The sequence below is a fragment of the Gambusia affinis genome, linkage group LG06 (genome assembly GCF_019740435.1).
Source record: "Gambusia affinis linkage group LG06, SWU_Gaff_1.0, whole genome shotgun sequence".
Classification (NCBI taxonomy): Eukaryota; Metazoa; Chordata; class Actinopteri; order Cyprinodontiformes; family Poeciliidae; genus Gambusia; species Gambusia affinis.
In genome coordinates, this window is record NC_057873.1 from 24056265 (window position 1) to 24078264 (window position 22000).

General features: G+C 40.2%; 1 protein-coding gene across 2 annotated transcripts in view; it reads left to right on the forward strand.

The window, feature by feature from the left end:
- The first annotated feature begins 560 nt into the window (after positions 1-560).
- The window catches only part of LOC122832467 (rho guanine nucleotide exchange factor 26-like), a 30696-nt gene continuing 9256 nt past the window's right edge, over positions 561-22000 (forward strand). Inside the window, exons 1-11 of one of the 2 annotated variants that reach the window (XM_044119273.1) lie at positions 561-800; positions 1268-2679; positions 3593-3641; positions 3759-3898; positions 7012-7068; positions 7466-7626; positions 11213-11365; positions 11449-11581; positions 13385-13459; positions 14541-14630; positions 16158-16312. In XM_044119273.1, the coding sequence (XP_043975208.1) occupies positions 1333-2679; positions 3593-3641; positions 3759-3898; positions 7012-7068; positions 7466-7626; positions 11213-11365; positions 11449-11581; positions 13385-13459; positions 14541-14630; positions 16158-16312 (2360 nt within the window). In that variant the 5' untranslated portion in view covers positions 561-800; positions 1268-1332. Of the gene's footprint in view, positions 801-1267; positions 2680-3592; positions 3642-3755; positions 3899-7011; positions 7069-7465; positions 7627-11212; positions 11366-11448; positions 11582-13384; positions 13460-14540; positions 14631-16157; positions 16313-22000 lie in introns of both variants that reach the window. The other variant, XM_044119272.1, reaches the window with a different exon arrangement.

The window sequence follows — 22000 nt, forward strand, 5'->3', positions numbered from 1 at the left end:
TAGAGAATAATAAAAAGTAAAAATTAATAAATAATTTTTTTCTCTCTTTTTTCCTTTCTCCTTCTGCTTATGTAGGCCTATTTGGCTGTTTGACTATCAATAGACTGTGTTATTATTTGGGGTGGATGGGGGGGGGGACGCTGTTAGAATGTAAGGCAATGTATATTTTGATAACAAAAAAGTCATTTTGTTTTGTTCTCCAATGAACAACTTTTAAGAGTAGTTTCACTTTCAAAATCACTTCAGATCAGTAAACCGATTAATATTCCAGGTTTTTACTTTATTATTCTTTTGGACGGTTCCATAAACTGTGCTAAACTTTGACACACATGGCGTTTTATACTCCGCGTTTCCTTTGAATCGACTATTATTAAGGCTTCACGCTTCCTTGATATTGCATTACAGAATGCATCTCGTTTTCTCGGAAATCCACTTTGATAAGCAGGCGGGGCAGAAACTGGACATACCTAAGTTAAGTCTCGAACTGGAGTGCTCGTTCACGCACTCCCTCCTTTTCCATTCCTCCTCCTGTCACTCTGCTCCTCCCGTTCCTCCTCCTTCCGGGGATCAGAAAGTCCTCTGCTCTCAGTGGCGCACAGACGCGTTTGGAGCGGCGCGCTCGGGAGTCTCCGTTCGATCAGATAAACTTCTGTAACTTTAAACAACAAGATCCGCTTTGAAAGTGTACCGTTTGGACGCTTTTGGATTTTGCCTTCTTGGTGGGTTCACTCAATAAAGGTGTTTGTTTCCCAGAGCGCTGGCACAATGAGCGCGTTCTGCCCCAGATCGACAGATTAGAGGTGAGTCGGACTTTAACCTGCTGGAGAACTTCGTTGGATTTACCTCCTCCCCCTGTGGAAAGTAACTATTTGCTTTTTGCCTGTATGTTTTGAGAAGATGTGCCCATGATTAGAACAACTGGAACCTCATTTAGTTAAAAATCTACGGAGATTTAAGAAACCTCTAAACTCTTGCCTCGTACCACAGTTTTTCCTTGTGGCATTACCGTAAATGCTTGGTGCTAACATTATTTTGCCAGATTGGAACTTGTATTTGGGCCATTTCACCACAGTGAGCAAGTACAAAAGGACTGTCAACTGTTCTCACATACTTTCCTTCAGTTTCAAGCAGCTTGGTCACTGATGTGTCTTGACTGTGGTTGCTGCTGGTTTCTCCTGAACCTTATTAATAAGTAATCCATGTGAATTTGGACACTTTCTGTGCCCTTTGACACTGACTGGTGTTCCTCTCTTTTGTTTTTCTCAAGGGTGGAAATCTTGACTCTGAGGGTGTTTTTTTAAATAAATAGAGAGAGAGATAGAAAGAACAGCCATGGATTTGGGAAATGATGTGGATTTATCTAACAACAACATCACACCTTTGTGGAGGCGACGTACAGACCTCAGTGAAGGTTCCCAAGACTTGAACAAACTCAAGCCACGACCTGTGAGCTACCACGTAAACGGGGTCACAACTGCAGACTTCCCTGTGGGGGACGATGGACGTTCCTTCACTTTGAGCCAGCCGCCCCAGCCTTTAAATGCAAACACTGTGGTGTTAAAGCATGTTTTGCACAGACCCTCGGAAAAAAAGCGAATCGTTCGGAGCATTAGCATTGGGCGCCTCTACAATGGACGCTTCTCATTGTCCAAGTTTAGGGCTGAGGATAAGAGAGCCACACTGGACAACAGTGTGTGTAATAGAGGTAGCATCAGAAGAAATAACCAGAATGGAAGTGTTTGCTCTGAAAATCATCACCAGGACATGCAGAGGTCGACCACAAACCCTCTGGACCTTGACTTGGAGAAAGACCATATCTCCTCTGGGACAAATACACCCTCACCTGAAACTCCTACTGACAATTGTTCTTCACACGTCCATTCTCCACACTCGCCAAATAACTGCCACTACGAGCTGTCTTCACAGTCATCGGCATCCAGCTCCTCATCTCCAGGGTACGGTACCCTCACCCCCTCTCACAGCTCCTCTTCAAGCATCCCCTCACTTTCATCTTTAACCTCCTCAGACCCTCCGACGCCCCGCTCCCCGTCGCCAGCTGACAGAGGGAATTTATTGCAGTCTCAGACAACCTCCTCAGCATCCTCATACGACACCCTGTACGCCTCCTCCTCTTCCTCCAGCTTCTCCACATCACCGTCGCTTTCCCCAACTGCATCCCCCTCTCCCACCATTGTCCTTAGCACTAACAGCCCCGCTGCCTTGAAGATGGGCACCCAGCAGCTCATTCCCAAAGGACTGGCATGCGATATCCGACAAACCAAGGCGCCTCCTACTGGGACCCAACGGCTGGGATTGGACCATTCCAAACGAGCAATGAAAGTTCTTAGCATGGTGGAAGCAGGAGGTTACTTTTCTACCGGAGGGGGCCACACCGAAGAGGCAGAGGGAGAGAACGAAAGCCCAGGGGCATTACGGAGAGGTTTGAGGAGTACGTCTTACAGGAGGGCAGTTGTGAGTGAAGTAGACAAGGACGTTACCTCGGTTGAGTTAAAGATGCCTGTCATGGAAGGGCTTGAAAATCCTGGTTCACCCACCAGCTCAACCAACCTTGCCACTTTAAGTCCAACAAGTGCCGAAGCACCAAATGCTGCCAGCCCCAGGATTTCAAAGTCTTCTAGCCCTCGGATGGATAAAACTAAAAGCAACAAGAAAAGCAAGGTGGGCCAATCTATTCATGAACTGATAATGAATATATTTGGGGTGCCCTAAAGAGGAAAAATGCAATATGTATGTTAACTCTTAAGAGAGGGGCACGCAAACAACACTTTGCTAACAGTGAATTGTTGTTTTAGTAGCAGTAGGTAGAGGGTTTCTTTCAATAGAAAGAAGGATTTGGAAAAATATTACCAAGTTGCATAGACGTGCTAAAGAAGACTTTAGTAAAAAAAAAAGTGTTGGTTTTTTTATTAAAAGATACTTTAGCAAGTACTGTTTTCAGGATATGCACATTTATGCAAAAAGGTTGTTCCAATAATTACTTGTTTTTTTTTCCCCTGTGATATATTTGTCTTCTTCAGTTGGACTGGATATTGGACACAATAGGAGAAGAAAACTGTGTAAAAAGTACATTTTCATGTATGCAGCGAAAACCTGGCATTTTAACAGGTGGATGAACATTTAGGAGCCACTCTAGTTAGATGTGTGCAGATCAGACGTGTCACAAAACGCCCTTTACTTCGCTCTGTTGTCAACAAGTAGTAGTCCCTGTAAACTTTGGTAATCTCTTGAATACTTTTTGTTTCTTTGTTGTAGCTGGTTGAGATTTATTGACTGGGTTAATCGCTGCCTCTCTAACGGCTTAACATACTGTTGTATACAAAGATTGCTTTGACGCAAACTTACATGATCAGGAGGGGATAAAGTCTGAATCACAAAACCACAACACAGACTGACCATTGTGGTTCAAGCTTGGATTAGGACAAAGCCTTGTAGGAAAACAATTAACTCGTTTGTTGGCAGTCATGATGTAATAAGACACTGTGTCCACACTGTAGATACATGTAGATACATGCTTCCTTGGTACGCCACAGTTTAAGTTGATTGTGGTTTTTTTTTTTTTTTCCTCTTTCAGATTCCAAACAGGAAGAAGTTGACATCTCAACGGACATTTGACAGTGACGGTAACACCTGTCTTTTTGGGTCATTTTGTTTTTCATGCATTCCGCCATTTTAATGTCAATTTACCTTGAAATCAAACATCTTTTTTTTTTGTCGCAAAAATAAACACATTTCAGCAGAGGAGCTCTACCAGAACTACCAGGAGAAGGCCCTGCATAATGACTCCGATGAGGATGCTGATTCAAGGGGACCTAAGCCCGATCAGGGCATCGTTGTGCAGTACAGACCCATACGTACCTCTTGGAGCCAACTGAGCGTGGTTAGACATAACACACACATACACACACACCATCCCATAGTAGTTGTGTGTAACTTATACCCCGTCTCTATACCCTGAGTAGTCACGATCCAGTTGCTGCGGCTGCAAAGTGTTGGAATCCTGGTGCTCCAAAGAATGCTGTCACAACCAGTTGAGCCTTATTTCATACCCATCCTCCCACTTGGCTCTGTTTTTCTCTGGGACTCGCTGTTTATCAGTGAGTGCGCTCACTCTAGGACACAGAGGCAGACAGTCCGTCAGAGTCAGAGGAAGTCTTGGAAGCACTGCTGCTGGGCGTTTTGCCAGGGAGCTGGCAAACCCTTGATACTCACGCTGCAAACATGCTCAAAATGTTCCCCATAGGGATATGTGGGATGATCCTCCGTTGCATAATATGGTTACGGATTGGAATCTTCAGAGAGGGATATCGGAAGTGAGTCGGCTAATTTATTGGCTGCTTTTTTTATTATTATTATTAAATCATTCCAAACCCATTTCATCATCTGTTTTTTGGGGGGGGGGTTTTCGTTTGTTGCGCAAGTTTGGGATGAAAGCTGGGTGTTGGAGTTAATTAGTATCAGTTTCAAAAACTGCTGTGCAGACTCTAATGAATGAGGAATTTCTGGCAAGTTAGAAACCAAAACGGTTGCTGGCATTTGAAGAGCCACCACTCTTCAGTGTTCCCATATTTCAAAGCTGCATTTTCAAGAATAAATTTTTTCAAGAGTTTGTTAATCCGGGGGTTATTAAGTATTTACACCCAAGGAATAATACAGTATTATCACACCTCTACCAGCACACTGAGCCTTATGTCTTTTGGGGTATGTGATTTTTAAGCTCAGCACAAATGTTTTGGAGCATCCTATCAATCAATCATCTACAGCTTAGTCTGGTTGAATGGGCAGTGTATCTGCAGTGTTTTTAGACCCTTCCACAGATGTTCAATTGTCTTTAGTCTTTAATGATGTCTTTAGTGCTGGTGCCTATCTAGGGAGAATTTAGAGAGACCAATTAACCAAACAGTCATGGTTTTGGACTGTGGGAGGAAGCCGGAGTGCCCGGAGAGAACCCACGCATGAATCCCCGGGCTGGGAATCGAACCCAGGACCTTCTTGCTGCAAGGCAACAGCTGTACCAACTGTCCCACTGTGCAGCCCAAAATCATATCCATCTGTGCTTTTAGTTGTGTATTGTAATGAATTTGAGAAAAAGTGAAGGGTTGTAAATACTTTCTGCTGGTCCTTAGTTGTAATTAGACCTAGATGTGATTTGAGCATAAACCATCTTCACCAGGCTGGCCTGTATTTTTCTGAACTAAGAGTTTTTTTTCATCACAGCTTCAGTACAGTTTTGGATATCGTGCTTGTTCGGTTTGTGTTTCTGTAAATCTCTCATTGGAGAGTCTTATTCATGCCTTTTTGTTTTTTGTTTTGTTTTTTTTTGTTTTTTTGGGGCGGGGGGTGAAACATTACAGTTATTGTCAAGGTGTTAATGGAAAGCTTAGTCTGGTTTGATTCCAAGAACCAGACGTACAGGTTGTCTTCAAGTGAGTCACAGCTCATCGGAACATCTCACTCAGCCCTGCCTTTCTCTTTCGCATCTTTTCTTTTTTTAAATTTAAGTGGGACATCAAATCCCAGAAATTATGATGTTCCAGGACTGTTAAAAGCTTCAGAAGGCGTGGCTTACCTGGAGTTTAAGTCCTGCGGTGTAACCTTGAGCAAATAAAACAGGTTCATCTTATATGATGACACCTAATAGATTGTGTTCCAGTCACACCCTGTACTGTACAAATGACGGTGAATTCACAATTTACCTTTGCCCAAAGAATATTAAAACGGGGAAGTGGAGAGTGGTCAAGACACACAGCATAAACAATAAATCATGAAACTGATATCTGTGTGTGTGAAAGGAACTGAAAGATCGCTGAAGATGTTTGACCATCTACGGGATTGTTTGTTCTTGTTGGTTTGGCTCAAAGACTGCAGGGCAGACACTACCACAGAGTTGACACTGCTTCTGGAGGAGGTGGTTTCGCTTCCGTTCACTTCAGATCCTAACAGGCTGAGAAGTTAGCGGAAGTAAGAGAATACCTTGTCAGGAATGAGGCCTGAAAGGAAGTCTAATGCTTATTTAGGTGTAATGTTACTTATATGAAATGAGGTGAAAGAAGAGAAGGAATCATGCTTGCTTTGGTTGACCCTATAGCAACCTCGGCATTTGTCTAGAGCTGGTAGCTACGATATAGTGAAGCAGTGTTGAAACCTCCTGCACCTGTTGCTGCATTTAGCCGGTCAGCTGCAGGGTGTTTTTGTACTTATAGAAAAGTAAAGTATGAATCGATTCCCCACACAAAGAAAAGAGAGTATGTTTGTGCATCACTCATGGTGTGGAAACTACCCACTCTGTGACCTATAACTACTTTAAAACTACAGCTTGCAAGCAAAGAGCTGGTGGGCAATGTGTCTTAATGAAAGCAGTCCCATTATGGTATATGTTTTTTCTTTCTTTTTAAATCATTGTGCTAGTGAAACCATAGTGTTTTTTAATGAGGTTTTCAATACCATTTAGAGTGTCGTTGTGGCTGAGGCATCACTTAAGGCTGAAAAGTTCAATACTATTCCACTATTAGTCCATTTCAAGATACTAGTTTGCTTGTTTTTTACTAAATGGTTAAATTAAAAAAATATATTATTAATTAAAAAATAGGATTGAGTATTAAATGAACCCCTAAAGACGGGCACCAGTCCACCCACTAACCCCACAAGGACAGACAGGTATGGACAGATGGATGGATGAAAATGTTTATTTATTTGTTGGATTTGTTGCCATGGTATTTATTTGGGTCAAGCCATTTCCTTCTTTATTACTGATTGTCTTTTTGTTGTTTTCTTTTTTAGTTTTACAATTGTTGCATTTGTTGTATTGTAACCACAGTTAATACATGTGAAATGTATGAATGAATGAATTTGTGCCAAATACTCCCATTTTAACAAAATGGCTCTCTCGTGAATGCACCTTGCAAACCCCAGCCGACACTTAACCATTCAATCAGAAGGGTAATAATTGAAGAAGAAACACCTTCTAATTGAAGAATTTGACTTTTCGTTAAGGTAAAGAAAAATGGCCTGGCTGAACAGCTGAGTCAGGAGGAACGCAAAAGACAAGAGGTAGGACTTGTGTTTTATTCTCCAAACCACAAAATGATCTCAAGTGTTCTCAAAAACTGGGATAAGATGTCCGTTTGTACCCGTGATTTGTGTCACGACGACAAGAAAAGTAGAACATTAAAGTAGAACAATTAGAGAGACGCTCCATTAAGCTGTCATTTACCTCAATGAATTATGAGTACTGGAGTCAGTTTTAAAAAAAACACAACTGGTTTGAAAGTCTTCTTGGGTGAATATCGTTTGCTTTGACATTCCAGACGTGACTAAAGTCTGCAGGTATGTGAGTCGTGCCGACGACAGAGCCCAGGGGACGCTGTGCTCGCTGAAACTCTCGTCTTTCATCCCGTCAGGTTTCATCTGTGTTGCTTTTCTCTCTTTCTCTCTTTTTTTTTTTAAGGCCATCTTCGAATTGATCTCATCGGAGCACTCCTACCTCCACAGCTTGGAGATTCTCATCCGTATGTTCAAGAACTCACCGGAGCTCAGCGAGGCGATGACCAAGATCGAACACCACCACCTCTTCTCCAACATCTTGGACGTCTGCGAGGCTAGCAAAAAGTACGTCCAGCGTTGTTCGTGGGAATCGATCGAGAAGATGTTGTTTTTGCTTAAATGAGTATTATTTCCAGGGCAGACTATCCAAAAATTGCACTCAAGTAAGAGTAGCACTACTTCGAAATGTTTCTGCTCAAGTGAAAAAAGTACAAGTAGCCATCCAAGAAATTACTCAAGTAAGAGTGAAAAAGTATTTGGTAAATAATCTACTCAAACTCGATCATTTAATATTTAAACATTACATAATCAGACCGACCAAAATATGGAGTTAAGTGTAAATGTTGGTATTTTAAGGATGAAAATTACAATAATTTAAATAAGTAACAACAAATAACGAAATCAGCCAAAAGATCTTTTTTCAAATCAGTTTCTTTCAATAAAAATAAAAAAAATAAAAAAAACTTAGGAAACTTTAACAAAAACTGCAGGTGTGTGTTTTGTCTGGTGAGTTTTTGGTTCAGACATGTTTGTTTTCCATCCAGTGGGATGAGAAAACATCCCACTGGATTTACTCAAGTAAGAGTTGTGATACTTTGTAATAAAGTGACTCAAGTAGAAGTTTTTACTTCTAGTAAAAATACTTTTTCAAAAAAGCTACTCGAGTAAATGTAATTGAGTAAATGAAACTAGTCACTGGCCAGTTCTGATTATTTCATGCTGCAAACATTCTGCTTTTATGTCATCGCTTGCTCTTTTCTCATTTGACTCGGAACCAGGCTTTTAGTGACCGACAGAAGGCTGAGAACTCAAGAGAGCCGGCTTCCATTTTTATGACCCAAAGTATTGACTACAATTAGCTGCGAGGAAATATTTGGGTTAAGCTGTCTGTTATGGTTTATTAGCTCATGTGTTCAGACCGGTTTTGAAAAATTCCTGGCTGAGGTCACGATGAGCTTCCATTTATCTCATAAATGAGAGGAAACACTCATCCATTAGAGGCTACGAAAGCTGAGACCGTAGAAATCTTTGCTCCCTCAGCAGAGTTATTTATTGTTTGTACAAAATGATTCTCAGAGAGTCACTTGTAGATGTGATCTCTCTCTCTCTCTCTCTCGTGGATTTCAAAATGGAAAAAAACAGGTTCTTTAAAGAAAGAAAGAACAAATGAAGATTGGTAATAGCAAAACCCTTAACTTTCCCATTGGATAAGATTTGCAAGTGACTTTTTACACAACTGTAAGGACCTCATGACACTAATCTATAAAGCTGTGTAGTTTATGCAGCCCCATTGAGTCCGAGTGCTAATCTCAACATTTTTGGGGCCAAAAAAAAAACAAAAACCTTTGTCGTTTCTTTATTAAATTAAGTGCATTCTGAACTGGGCCTGTCTCAATAAACAATAAATCAATTAATTGTATGACAAACACAATCATTTTCATTTGTTTGATTCATCGTTTTTCTCTTTTCTCTCGCTTTTTACCAAAACTCGTCTTCTGTCTGGTGCTTTGGTTTCAATTATCCCTTTTTTGAAAAACAATTTTGTCTACAGAGACTTCAGAACTCATTTTATTTGTTGTTTCTGTTGTTCTGTTTATTTATTTCGGATATTCAAAATGTCTTCCAGGTCCAATAGTTTAAATGTTCATCAAAATGTAAAGTTTATTGATCCTTGAGAATATGTCTTTGCATTATTCTTCCAGTGTTACTATCATATTAGTTGAAAATTGTCTCAAAACAACATTATCGTTTTATCACAACAAGTTCTGGGACAATTTATGGTCCGGCAAAATTTGTTACCGTGCCAACCATCAACACATTGATTTTTTTTTTAGCCACTCATTCAGCGACTCCAATGGACTGCCTAATGGTCATGTAGAGCGCAGACAGGTAAAGTTATGTCACTGACATAAAAGTGTGAGCTATGACGACAATGATGACATGAAATAAAAGAGGGTCTGACAACGGAGCCTTGTGGAATCCCATGTTGGATTTTTCTTTACTCTGTCTTATAACTAGCAATTGTCACACTTCAAGTATATCGATTAGTATGTTACAGCCATTTTTACAAGTTTAGTGTTAAGTGAATATTGTCAGAATGTCATAAACCTGAACTCTAATATACACAACCAGCATTTCAACCTTTGGTTACTGGGTGACTTTACGTGACCATTGAGTTGCCACATAAAATGGAAAAATGGAAACTTAGGAGGTGAAAAAAAAAGCACACCATTATGTAAACTCTCGTATTTTGTTATTTAACACATCAGCTTTTCTCTTAAAGTTTGTAATTAAGTTTTGGTCTACAAATTTACCCATGACACGCTGCCAAAATATCCATCTGCTAAAAGGCCATTTTGAGACTGATGGTGCAGACAGACCATTGGATCTTTCTTTCTACATCTTGTCAAGCAGATCTGCAACCTGCTCATCTTTAAAAAAAATTTTTTTTACATTTTTTTCCATGCATGAAGTCACACGAGTTAAAACTGCCTTGATGAAATTTATTGCCGCAGTTTTGAATGACTCAGTATCACTCCATCTACTGTGTAGACACGCTGCAACCCATCTCACTTCTGTTCGTCATACATATTCGTGGCCCGCACACGATAATGTGCGTTCGCTCCCTGCAACACCGGTTGGACAACATCTTTTACCTCGAATTTGAATTTTTGTTTTTCAAAACAAGAGAGCAATATCTGTCTGCAGCCAGGATGTTGTGTAGTCTGTATCATGGGGAGTGTGTGCATGCGTGTGTATACGTGTGTGTGCCTTTTCCCCCTCCTGCTTCCTTCACACACAGGCGGGTTCCTGTTTGTGTATTTTTCCTTTGGCATGGCTTACTTAATAAAAGCTTTACATGAAATCTGAATGTTTAACTGGGACAGGAACATTTCATGTAATTCAGGATGTGGTTTAATTTGTGCTCTTTGTCAGTAGTGGTTCTGCAAATGTCTCTGTTCTCGTGCTAATTTCACTCCAGCAATTTATTGTAGCAGTTTGGATTTATTGGTCTCATTTTTTGGAACTCTTAACATCCTTAATTCAGGACGTGGGGTGCAGAGGGTTAAGACTCATGGCCATCAAGACATCGTGGAAAGAACAAAATTAGACATTAGCAAACGGCCACATAGTCACAAGAAGTACTGTTTCCCATATATAGCAAAAAAAAAAAACCAAAAAAAAAAACCTGCAATGGGTCTGTTGAGTGAAGGAACTGGTCTTTGCTCATCTGCTTTTCCAGTTGAGCTCCGACATGGTCTAGCAGGTCAAGGGCAGCATCCTGTGTCTGTATCCCCACTTCCTGTTTGGCACCTAAGCTAGTAGGGCGAGCAAAAACACTCACTCTCTTGAAGTCGGACAAATGGCGTGTCATTAACCCGGCCATCTGTTGGTGCTTAAGGAAGAGGAAACGCATCTATGTAATGGTTACTGCTTAGCTTTTATCTATTTTTAGTGTCCGCTTCGTGATCTTACTGCAAGTTTTTATAGGCAAGACGTCGGCAGGTCGTCTCGGTATCCTGACTTTGCGTCCATTAGTGCGTCACGTGTTTTCCTCCCTTGGGGTCATGACTCGATGCCATTCTGTCATGGCAGCTCATGGCCTACTAACCTTTATTCTATTATTATTTTTTTTACAACCGTATCTCAGGTTCTTTAAGGAGCTGGAGGACAGACACCAACAGAGCATAGTCATCGATGACATCAGCGACGTCGTTTGCAAGCACGCCGAGTCAAACTTCGACCCTTACATCAAGTACTGCTCCAATGAGGTGTACCAGCAGAGAACTCTGCAGAAGCTGGTGTGAGTGACCAAACTCAAATGTCTTCCTCAGAGACGGTCTCTCTTTCTCCCCTTCTCCTCTCAATCGGCCTTCTTACTTTCAGCGGCGCCAAGAATTCTGCTTTCAAGGAGGTGCTGACCAGGTTGGAGGCCCACCCAGACTGCAGGAGCCTCCCAATGATCTCCTTCCTCATCCTGCCCATGCAGAGGATCACTCGCCTGCCTCTGCTCTTGGACGTGAGTGAACCGAAGGCGCACAGTAGCCCAGGCTTGAGGAATTGCAAGACTTTCTGGGGCGTTACGCAACGCTTTGTTTATTTGACTGCGCGCAGGGCGCGTTCTAACCGCAGAGGCGTTTCAGTGGCCTCGCGTCATTCTTTCATAATCCCCAGTGATTCATTTTCACTTCTTCGTTTGCTTGTTTCTTATTGGAACTGAGTATTTGAGTTCCCTGTGTCTGCCTTTTATCTTTTTTTCTCATCATAATTTGATTTTCCTCCCCCTTTTTTTTTAAGTGGCTCCCAAAGGGGTTTTGGGGTTTATGCTTGTACTATGAGATAATTTTGGCTCCTGAGAAAGTTTTATTTTTGTTTATTTTCTCCCACAGTGTTAGAACTCGGTCCCTGCTGATGCAGTGTATTGAACACCCAGTGTTGGGAAAGACTTCTCTACAGATTTCTTCTGTTTTCTTTTGTGTAACACTTTAATATTTCAGATCAGCAAACATTTTTTCCTCAAAGCAAAGATAACTGTAATAAACACACAATGGAGTTAGCAAACAATTCCGTTTTACTAGGGAAATAATCCTTCCAACTCGACCTGGCCTTGTGTGAAGACTCAGGAATCAAGTCAAATCGGTCTTTTTATGACTTTCCCAAGGAGGAAGTTTGGCAAACTCTTCTTTACAGAATTAAATTAGAACCATTAATGGGTGTTTGTGTAGGAACTGACTTTTTGAGGAGAAGCCACAGCTTCTCCATATGGTTTAAGTCTGGACTTTTGACTTGGCCACCCCTCTCTTTTAGCCTTTCCGAGTTGGACTTGCTGATGTCGCTGATGTTTTGACAGTTTTCCTTCTGATAGTCAACCATCCCCTTTCAGAATTTTCTTGCAGAGTGAAGCTAAACTGTCTGATTGAACCAACCCCCAAACCACCATTTAGGATTTCCTTCTTCTGAAATGTCGTGTTCGTTTCACACCGGATATAACAGAGTGTGGTTTCTCTTGGGACTGTCGATGGTCTTACAGGTCTTGGGAGTCATTTTTTGTAGGCCAACCCGCTCCGACGTTCACGACTGGTTGATGAGTTGTGGATCGTTCTCACTAAGATTCCCCAAGCTTTAGCGTGCTCACACACCAGAACTGTCTGACCCGCTTTCAACAAACGAGAGTTTGCATGCTCTGTTAAGTCTGCTTTATTTGAGTAGGTGTGAAAGCACAGGCTATGTAACCCTCCCTAGACTGCAATTATGTCAGTGCCTTTCCCTATTTGTTCTGAAATTCTTTAGTGCAAAACTTCTTTAGCGTTTTTGCACTTTTAAACTTTTAGCCTACTTCATTATGTTCTAGTTGAGTGATTTCTTGATTTTGCAGGTCTTCTAATAACCAATTCTGATTTTGTCCAATGCAATTGTGATCAGCTTTCCAAAACAATGTTTTTGGAAAGCTGTTCACAGTTAAGTCTTCGTTCAATATGAGTGGATGATTACTTATTGCTTCAAATAGCTTCAGGCTGGTTATTGTCACTTTCCCCCCCTTGACAAATAAAGTCTTAACTTGAAAACCCTGTTTTGTATTTACTTACCTCTGCATTTACTGAGGTTATGTTTGATATCAAAATTAATTTGATAATCTGAAACATTTAGGTGGAACACAGAAAAGCAAAAAACAGAAAACTCTTTCAGAAGTTTTATTTTATTGCTTTGCATGAGCGTAGTGGAGAGAGTGGGCTATCGTCCACAACTGTTTCGTTTTTAATGTAAAACTTGTGTGTGCGTGTGGGCGTGCGTGTGTGTGTGTGTGTGCGCGTGTGTTTTGCAGACCATCTGTCAGAAGACGTCAAAAGACTCGGCACGCTATGAATCATGCAAGAAAGCCTTGCAAGCCGTGAGCAAGGTTGGTGGTTTTTTTTGTTTGTTTGTTTTTTAAACCGTTTAATATCTGGATAACGTTGCAAAATAGAGAAATGAAATATATTTACGCCTTCTGGTGGTCTGTTTATCTTTTCATTTTTGTTTTTGATAGTTCTACATCTTAATCCCACTGGAATTTAGCTATCTGTTTTACCACAATCAAACAAAGACATATGCTTTTGTTCTTTTTGTAACTCTTTGCTTAATAGATGGAATCTATAAAAAAAAAAAAAAAAAATTCTTTACTGAAGATTGTCTTGATTGTCTTTAGCAATGCAATAATCTGTTTTCTTGTTTTTATTTTATTTATCTATTTTTATTTTATTTTTTTACTAATTTTTCCAGTGTTGTGGTGTGGCACAATAACACGCTGCTCAAAAAAAACCAAATCATCGGGATTTGGAAGAGTCTGGCTTGCCAGGGCCTGATGATTATGGAAATATCAAGAATTAATAAAGTTAATTTATCACCACGACACTGTAATGGAAAAATAGATTGGTTCCTGCGGCTCCTGGTCTGGCAATAGACTTACAAGATCCTGAAATAATTGTGAAGAAAAATGTCAAAGAGCTCTATCAGATTCTCGTGTGACGATGAGCTTGAGTAAAAAAAAATCCTAATTCACAAATTGAGAAGCTTTTATTTAAAAGAGTTAGGAAAGCAACCTATATGACTGCAAGAATAAGTTATTATTGGCGTAATATGTACGTGTACTTTGCTGCAATTTTGATATAAACTTAAGTAAACACATAAAATACACACATTTGTTATAGTGATGGTTTTTAAGTAAAAAAACAACGAGTGAATTATGCATTTTGAGTCTTTATCTAAAATACTTTCATACATTCATTTCAGTTAGTTTAAAGAGTACCTTAGTAGCCTCTTTCAGCCAGCTAACTGGCAGTGCACAGAAAAAACAGTAGGAGAGTCAGAGCAGCACTGGTCTGTTCTCCAGTTAAATTATTTCTGCGTCTTATCAAATGTACTTGAAAACATTTTTTCTTTCTTTTTGTCATTATCAAGTGACTTTTTTTTTCCTCTCTTTTCCTCGTCTGTGTGAGCAGGTGGTACGGAAATGCAACGAAGGCGCCCGCACAATGGAGAGAACAGAGATGATGTACACAATCAGCACTCAGCTGGAGTTCAAGATTAAGGTAACAATTTGCCATTAGAGTAAACGAGTAAATTAAATAAAAGCCTCCTGCAGGTGGTAATATTTTGTCTTCAAACTGACGTGTTTTGTTTGAATTATTAACTGAGGTGACGCTGAATCAGATTCAAATCCCATTCTGTGATAGTTTTACGTCTTACTTTGTATACAGTTTAGTCATTTTTATTACAGGAAACGAGGCAAACGAATTGTAAAACTCCAATTTGTTTGTTGTTAACTGTTTCAAAATGCAGTTGCCTTTTGCTGATATCAAGGTGAAGGTCATTTCCTTTTTATTTAGCTTTTTTAATGTGCTGCTCCTCTCCAAACGCTGGATGTCCTTGAACACTTTTTCCTGATTAGTTGAGGTTGGCCAGAATTTGCTTTTGCTACGCTGAGCAAAACAAGTTGAAAACTAGACTTTAGCTCCCACACATTTATTTAAATTCAGCCCCATAAAAGACAGCAGAAGTCCTTCTCATTGTTCACATTGGAGCAATTCTCAAACTCTTTTCACCAAACTGAAGCGTTAATCGAGACCTTTTTCTGGACTTTTTAGTCCCTCCCAGTTTTCAACCACACTTCATATCGTTTTGACAGAAGGTATAGTGATTTTTTTTAAGTCATCTTTTTATGACAATTTGCCCTGAGCATTAATTTCTGCCAGGAAATGAAATAAGGAGAACGAGTCTACTTTCATGCGTTATCTTTTTCTGTGGTCAGCCAGATTTTTGTCACCAGCGCTGCTCCTAACTAACCAGACAAATCAGTGTGAACAAATCAGAGCAGGTTTACACTTTACGCCATGTGCAACATCTCTGCCATCATCAGTCAATGGACTGTGACGTTCTTTTATAGGCAGCCTTTTTTTTGTCTTCATTTTTTTTTTTTTTTTGCAACATGTTTTACAAAAACATGAAAGCATAATTTACATGACTTGTATAATTGAGCACATTTGTTCACTTACTTGGAAAATCATGTTTGTTTGCTCTGCGTCCCCTTCCTGCTGTTGCACTTCTTTCTTTCTTTGTTTTTTTTTTTTTTTTTTTTTTTTTTTTACTGAGTAACAAATACGAGATTATCCTCTCTGTTCTATTGGACTTTAAAACATGTTTTAGCGCTGAACTATTGCGTGTTGCTCCGACAACCATTTGGCTCATATTTAGTGGCTAAATGTTGCTCATCCTCTTCCCTGCCTTTCAACAACTGGCCTAAAACGGCTATTTATGTCGGGGGGCAAAACGCAGCTGCACGCGCACATGTAGCCGTGGCAACGTAAAGCATGCACACACCACTGTCGTCCATTTGGCACAGGTCTTCACACTCTCTAAACACACAAGGCTTGGCAGGCTCATGTGTGTCTAACCAGTGTGGGAAAAAAAAAAAAGCTATTGGAGCCTCTTGTGTCGACAACTGATCCACCATTGGTCCTCCTTACCATCTTCAGAATTGAATGCAGCTTTATTAAATTTGTTGTTTTGATTTTTCTTTCTTTCTTTTTTTTTTTTTTTTTTTTTTTTTGCTCTTCCAGCCTTTCCCGCTGGTCTCGTCCTCCAGGTGGATGGTAAAAAGAGGCGAGCTGACTGCATTCGTGGAAGACAGCGGCATCTTCACGAAGCGGAAATCCCGACACCACGTCTACTTCTTCCTCTTCAACGACGTTCTCATCGTCACCAAGAAGAAGGGGTGAGCGAGCGAACACGGACGACGTCGGGCTCTGCGTTTTGATTTACCGGCTGCGAGTGTGACCCGGGCGCGAGGGCTCTGCTCGTAACTCACCTGCTGCGACGGCAGAGGGTTTTCCCAGAAGCCTTTTGGTTTTCAGGGCTTGCAGCTAAGGATCCCGAAGGCGGCGGTGGAGTCGGTTCGGTCGTCGTGTTTGAACTTGTTTAGGGAAAATCCCTTCAGAAAGAAATACAAAAGATATCCAAACTGAAGGATGTAGACGACGTTTGAAAAAAAAAAAAAACAACAACAACAACAAAAAACACCTACTGGTGCAAATATTTTAGTACAATTAAAATAACATTTATAAATAACTTTTTATTGAGATATAGAAGCTTGTTTTAAGTCAATAATTTCTTAATATTGATTTTATTACTGGCAGATTTCTTTACTTAAAGGAAGGAAGCTATTATATCTTACTGAAAAGTTACTTGTAGGTTAGTTTAGTCTTTTTCTAAGTATACTTGCACTGGAAACCAGACAAAAAATCTTTGGTGTTTTTGCAGGTGGATTATTTTTTATGACTCAGAAGCAATGCCATTAATACGAATCAGTCGTTTCAGGTTTATAAAAACCTCCTGACAAATTAAGCTTTTATTTCTTTTGGAAAAAGTGACGCTTAAATGTTTGAAATAGGAAAATATATATATTTGTTCAAAATTCCTTGTAAAAACAGGTGCATATTGATTAAAAACATTCTCCCACGGTTGGATTTTTTAACCATTTTCAGTGTGACGACGTCTGCTCTGTGCAAGATTTAGAAGTGGAGGCATGATTTTATTGTGTTTTACACATTGTTAAGGTTGCCAAGCAACGTGGAAGGTGCTTCAGGCTCAGCGTCAGCGCTTTTGTGCTTGTATAACTTGGCTGGAGACCTGGCCAGCCCAGATTATTTTTGAGATAAGAGACAGAGATTGTAAAAGGAGCCACATCCCTGACGGGTGTCTCATGTAATGGAAAAATCTGAAGTTAGTGGTGTTTTATCACACAGAACATAAGCATTCAGGGTTTATTAGAAGCCTCTTAATGGGAGAAAAGAAACAGCTTTAGTCTAAAGCGGCTAAGTGAAAACATTTCCATGCTCTGACTTAATCTGTGTCTCAGTGAACTGCTACTACTGCAAAAAGCCCAAAGTTATTCAGACTCTGGTTAGATTTGGATTAGAAGTAAACTTTTTGATTTTAAATAAGTAATACAATTTTTTTTTTTGTTTTTTTGTTTTTACAGTGGTTCAATCCCAACTTGAATTTGGTGAAGAATAGTTAAAACGTGTAAAAAAAATTAAAATAAATGTCTTAGATCTACTTCAGCAGCCATAAATGATTGTCCATGAATTGTTAAGAAGAGTGTAAATCCTTCTTTCCATTGTCATCTGTGCTTTCTGGTACATAATCATGCCTCTATCTTTAGGCAACAGCAAAAATAAGCATTCACAAATATGCAGAGAACGTCTGCAAAACTGAGTGTTTTTCATCTGCGTGCGGTTTCAATCGCATGCTTGTAAAATTTTTTCCAAAATGTCCTGTCCTTTCTTGTCATGTGTCTGGATTCGATCGCCATGCTTTTCGCAGACTGAGAGTTCCCAAGAATCCTAAAAAAAATAAGAGAAAAAGAAAAAAAGAAACACAAAAACACATTCCTCCTTGTGTTTTTCTGAGAATCTGATCTGGACCAGCAGACTCCGGCAGTGAAAAGCATCAGGGCCTGTGTGTTTGGGAAAGGGGATTTGGTAAAGGAAGTGCTTTGGAATCTGTGTGTGTGTGTGTGCGTGTGTGTGTGTGTGTGTGTGTGTGACTGAGAGAAGCTGTTATAATATTGGTTTGTACCGTTTGGAGAGCCGCGGCCGCGCCGTGGCACGCCACTCCGCCGCACTCCAGCTGCCGCGCTAAAAGCAGAAATGCGCTGGAGGTTCATGAGGCCAGCCGAATAGCAGCAGGTCACACACCCTCAACAAAACAACGACTGTCTTGTTGGTTCTGACCCGGAGCGTGGCCCATCGTGCGGCTAAATCCAACGTTGCCTCAAAAACCTTTCTGCTTCTTCTCGTTTTTGTATTTCTCAAAATGCTAACGCTCGGAAGGCGTAGCAGGGTCAGAACCGTGACACTTAAGCATTAGAGAACAGCGAACTTTGACCTCAGAAGGTTTTCAGGATGAAGGTAGTGTTAGATAATGATACTGGTAACAGAAGTGATGTATGTGCTTGTTACCCTGTACTTTATTCTGCTAACGTTGCAAGAGCTGTGTTAGTTTCACCCAGATTTTATGTGTTTAAAAGCTAGCGCTTTGCTCAGCTATTGCTTTTAAGCATTTTTTTTAATACTCAGTGGAAAGTAATGACTAACTTCTTGTGAGCAGATTTCGAGGATTTAAAATCACATCTCATGTCAAGACATTATCTCACACTCTCTAAAGAGTTTTTGATCAAGGTAGTGTTTAAACCCCACGCGTTAGCTCTGGCTGTGCAGCTTTACATGAACCGCAGGAATAACTTGTAGAGAATGATTTAAATTTGTGGACAAAGAATTTTGGGCGGCTTCTCTATTTCGACACACTGCCCAGCGCCTGGCTCTGTCTTCCCTGAAAAGTTTATGTACGTGTTCCCGGTTGGCCGGTGGGTCAGTGGTTAATGAACCAGCGCTAACCTCACCATGCAGGTTCAGCCCGGTGAGGAACTCTCGCGGTCGCCTCGCAGTCACTCTTCACACTGGTGTTATATTATTTTATTAGTAGTGGTAGTATTGTTTTATTGGAGCCGCTGACTTAAATTGGATAAAACAAATAATTGATACTCATCTGAATTGTATTTTTTGATTTGTTGTTTTTAAGACAAGTTGTGGGTTTAAATAGCGTTGCACTGACGATGGTTTTCATATTTTTACATTTCCTGTGATTTTAAAACAAAATCACGGTGAACCGCCTCGGCACCTCGACCAGCAAGTTAGCAAGTTTTCTGGGGGAAACCCTGCATAGGCTTTTCTGACTATATTATTTTCACTAACATTCGTCTTCAGCATGCGTTGTTGTTATTGTTGTTGTTTTTTTTTTCTTGGTTAGATTGATTATTTGTTCCTCAAATCATGAAAAGTTCCCAGAGGCCCCAAAATATTGCATATTACTAACAGAAAGATCGACTCCGTTTTTACACCGGAAACGGCTGCAAACTGACGGATGCTGATTCTTTAAAATCTCCCACAGTTAAACGTGAAACCTTTTTTAAACACATGTGACCAAAACAGCCGGTGTGAAATGCTGAGCATGTCCACCCTGGTAATCTGTCTTTACTCCTGGACATTCAGTGGAGATGAAAACCTCCCGGGACGCCATCAGTGCTTTTCTCTCCCGGTTTGTTTGCTAAAGAGCAAAGTGTTAATCAGGAAACCAGAAGCCAGAAACACTTGGCTGATGTCTGAGCTCCCTTAATCCAGAGCAGTGTGTTTGTTTGGTTAAACCTTATGGTAGTTTTCATCCTACATCATTTTCCGTGTTTATAATCCTCCGCATTCATCTCAAAATGTGATTGCAAATGTCTTCCACTTCCCTTTAGCTGCTATACAGCAATTGCTGGGCATGATAATCCCGATACCCGATTCACTCATGAATACTCACCGTACAAACGTAACGTTCCCCACCCATCCTGTTCATGTCACAGGAATGGCATTCCTGGACTTTTCCCGGTAGATTTGTCCTCAGGGAGGCAAAAATGCTGGTAATCCTAAAATCTGGTGAGGAAGACCAGGAAGAGATACGTTTCTAACTCTCCTTCTGCATAGCTTGAGCCGTGTTGTACTGATTGATGATCAGGTGCTTATGAAGTAATAATAAAAGAAACCTCCATGTTTTAGGGGTTAGTGGTTAAAAATGAAATCGGAGGCAATTTTCAGAAGCTGTTTAAAAGGAAGCAACGCCTCTGCAGTTAATGCTACAACAGGGCGCTAATCATGCTCACCTTAGAGATGCTAAATATAGCCTAAAAAGTCAGATCGTTTTGTCTGTTTCAAATGAGTAAAAGGCAGTTCTAATGAGAATTTTCTCACACACTGTAGTTATTACAACTGATAATTTTGACAGCTGTTTTATTTGTGCTTATTGAAGGTAAATCAGATGAACAATGAACCAATCAATCAGTGATTGGAGCATCTCCGCTTCATTGGGTTTGCAGTAGATAAAGATTCCATTCATTGCTGGTTTTAGTTTTCATCAAGTCATCTTTAAAACTCACAACTAACTTTGTGTAACATAATCAAAGCGTCTGTTTACTCGTGTCTAAATGTCATATTTAGTTTCTAGGCGTCGCAGCAAAACGGAGTGTAAATATAGACCTGCATTATCCAAGCGTCCATGTGTAGCGGTTAGCGTAGCACATCAAAACTCTGCCCTAACCCTCCTCTTTGTTTGAACAGTACTCAAAAGTTGGAAACTATGGCTTCATTACCAACATGTGCATCTGTTTTTCTGTGTTTTTAAGTGAATCTTGGACACTTGTAGCTCTCAGACTCGTTCTCAGGTGTTTCAGCTGGTAAAATGGGATTTGGAGATTCTCCTGTCATGTCTTCCCCTGACTTCTGCTTCAGAATCCTTTCTGCTGATACTTCCTGACTTGCATAAAATCATGAAGCCTGCACGCAGCTTAAGGACAGACTGTGTGTGTGCGTGTGCGTGGTTGTCGGCACCTTCTGTACTTTGAGAGTGAGCTTTCCAAACGTAAAACCGTGGTTCAAGGAAATCCTCACTTAAAATGTTAACAGTTCTTTTTGATCACAGAGCCTGCAGAGATGGCTTTGTTTGGTATTTTTCTCCATTTCAGCCTTGGCTTATTTAAGCGAACGACTTTCAACTGTTGTATTTATGAACGTGTTCAACAGATTCAGATTCAAGGTCGCAAATCTCACCCAAGTAGCACCGTCCTCTCTGAATGTGTCCAGCTAGCTGGTGCAAGACCAAACTCTAAAACGATAAATGTTAGTTAAATGTATCCATGCAAGGTTGCAAAGTACAACGTATCTACATTAGCCAAAGGATATTTAGTTATCTTTTAAAACACTGGGCCGTCTGACAAAAATAACTAAATTATTCAGCTCACAGTATGGGTGCTCGTTCAGAATAAGAATATCGTTTTTCAACTGGATTGTGGAATAGAAATTAGACTCGACTCCAATAAAATGTCGTTTTGACATTTGTATTTCGAGACCTGTATTTGTTGCTCTGCTTAGACATAATTGAATGATGCAAATACTTCCGTGTTAGTGAATTTAACATTCAAATCAAGCTACTAGATCATTTTTTTCTGTTCCCATGCGCTACTTCCAGGAAGGAAACAGTTTTCCTTCCTGTTGTTCGCTGAGCGTATTCCTTGTTTGTTGCCATTAAAAATAACTTTTACCTGGCAAAATTTCAATGTACGGTGGGTGGCCTTTTTTCCCTTTACAGTGTATGGGTTTTTTTTTGGCGTAACAGATTAAATGACAATTTAATTAAAGTTTGAAAAATGCAAAAAATAAAATAAAATAAAAAATAAATATTGGTTGCATTGCAGACAAAAGTCTAACTTCACTTTTGTTTCCTATCGAAGAACAGAAGTGTGTGGCTAACTTCTTCGCCTGTAGACAGATTCACTATCTTGAGTCAAAAAATGTTTTTATCCAGCATT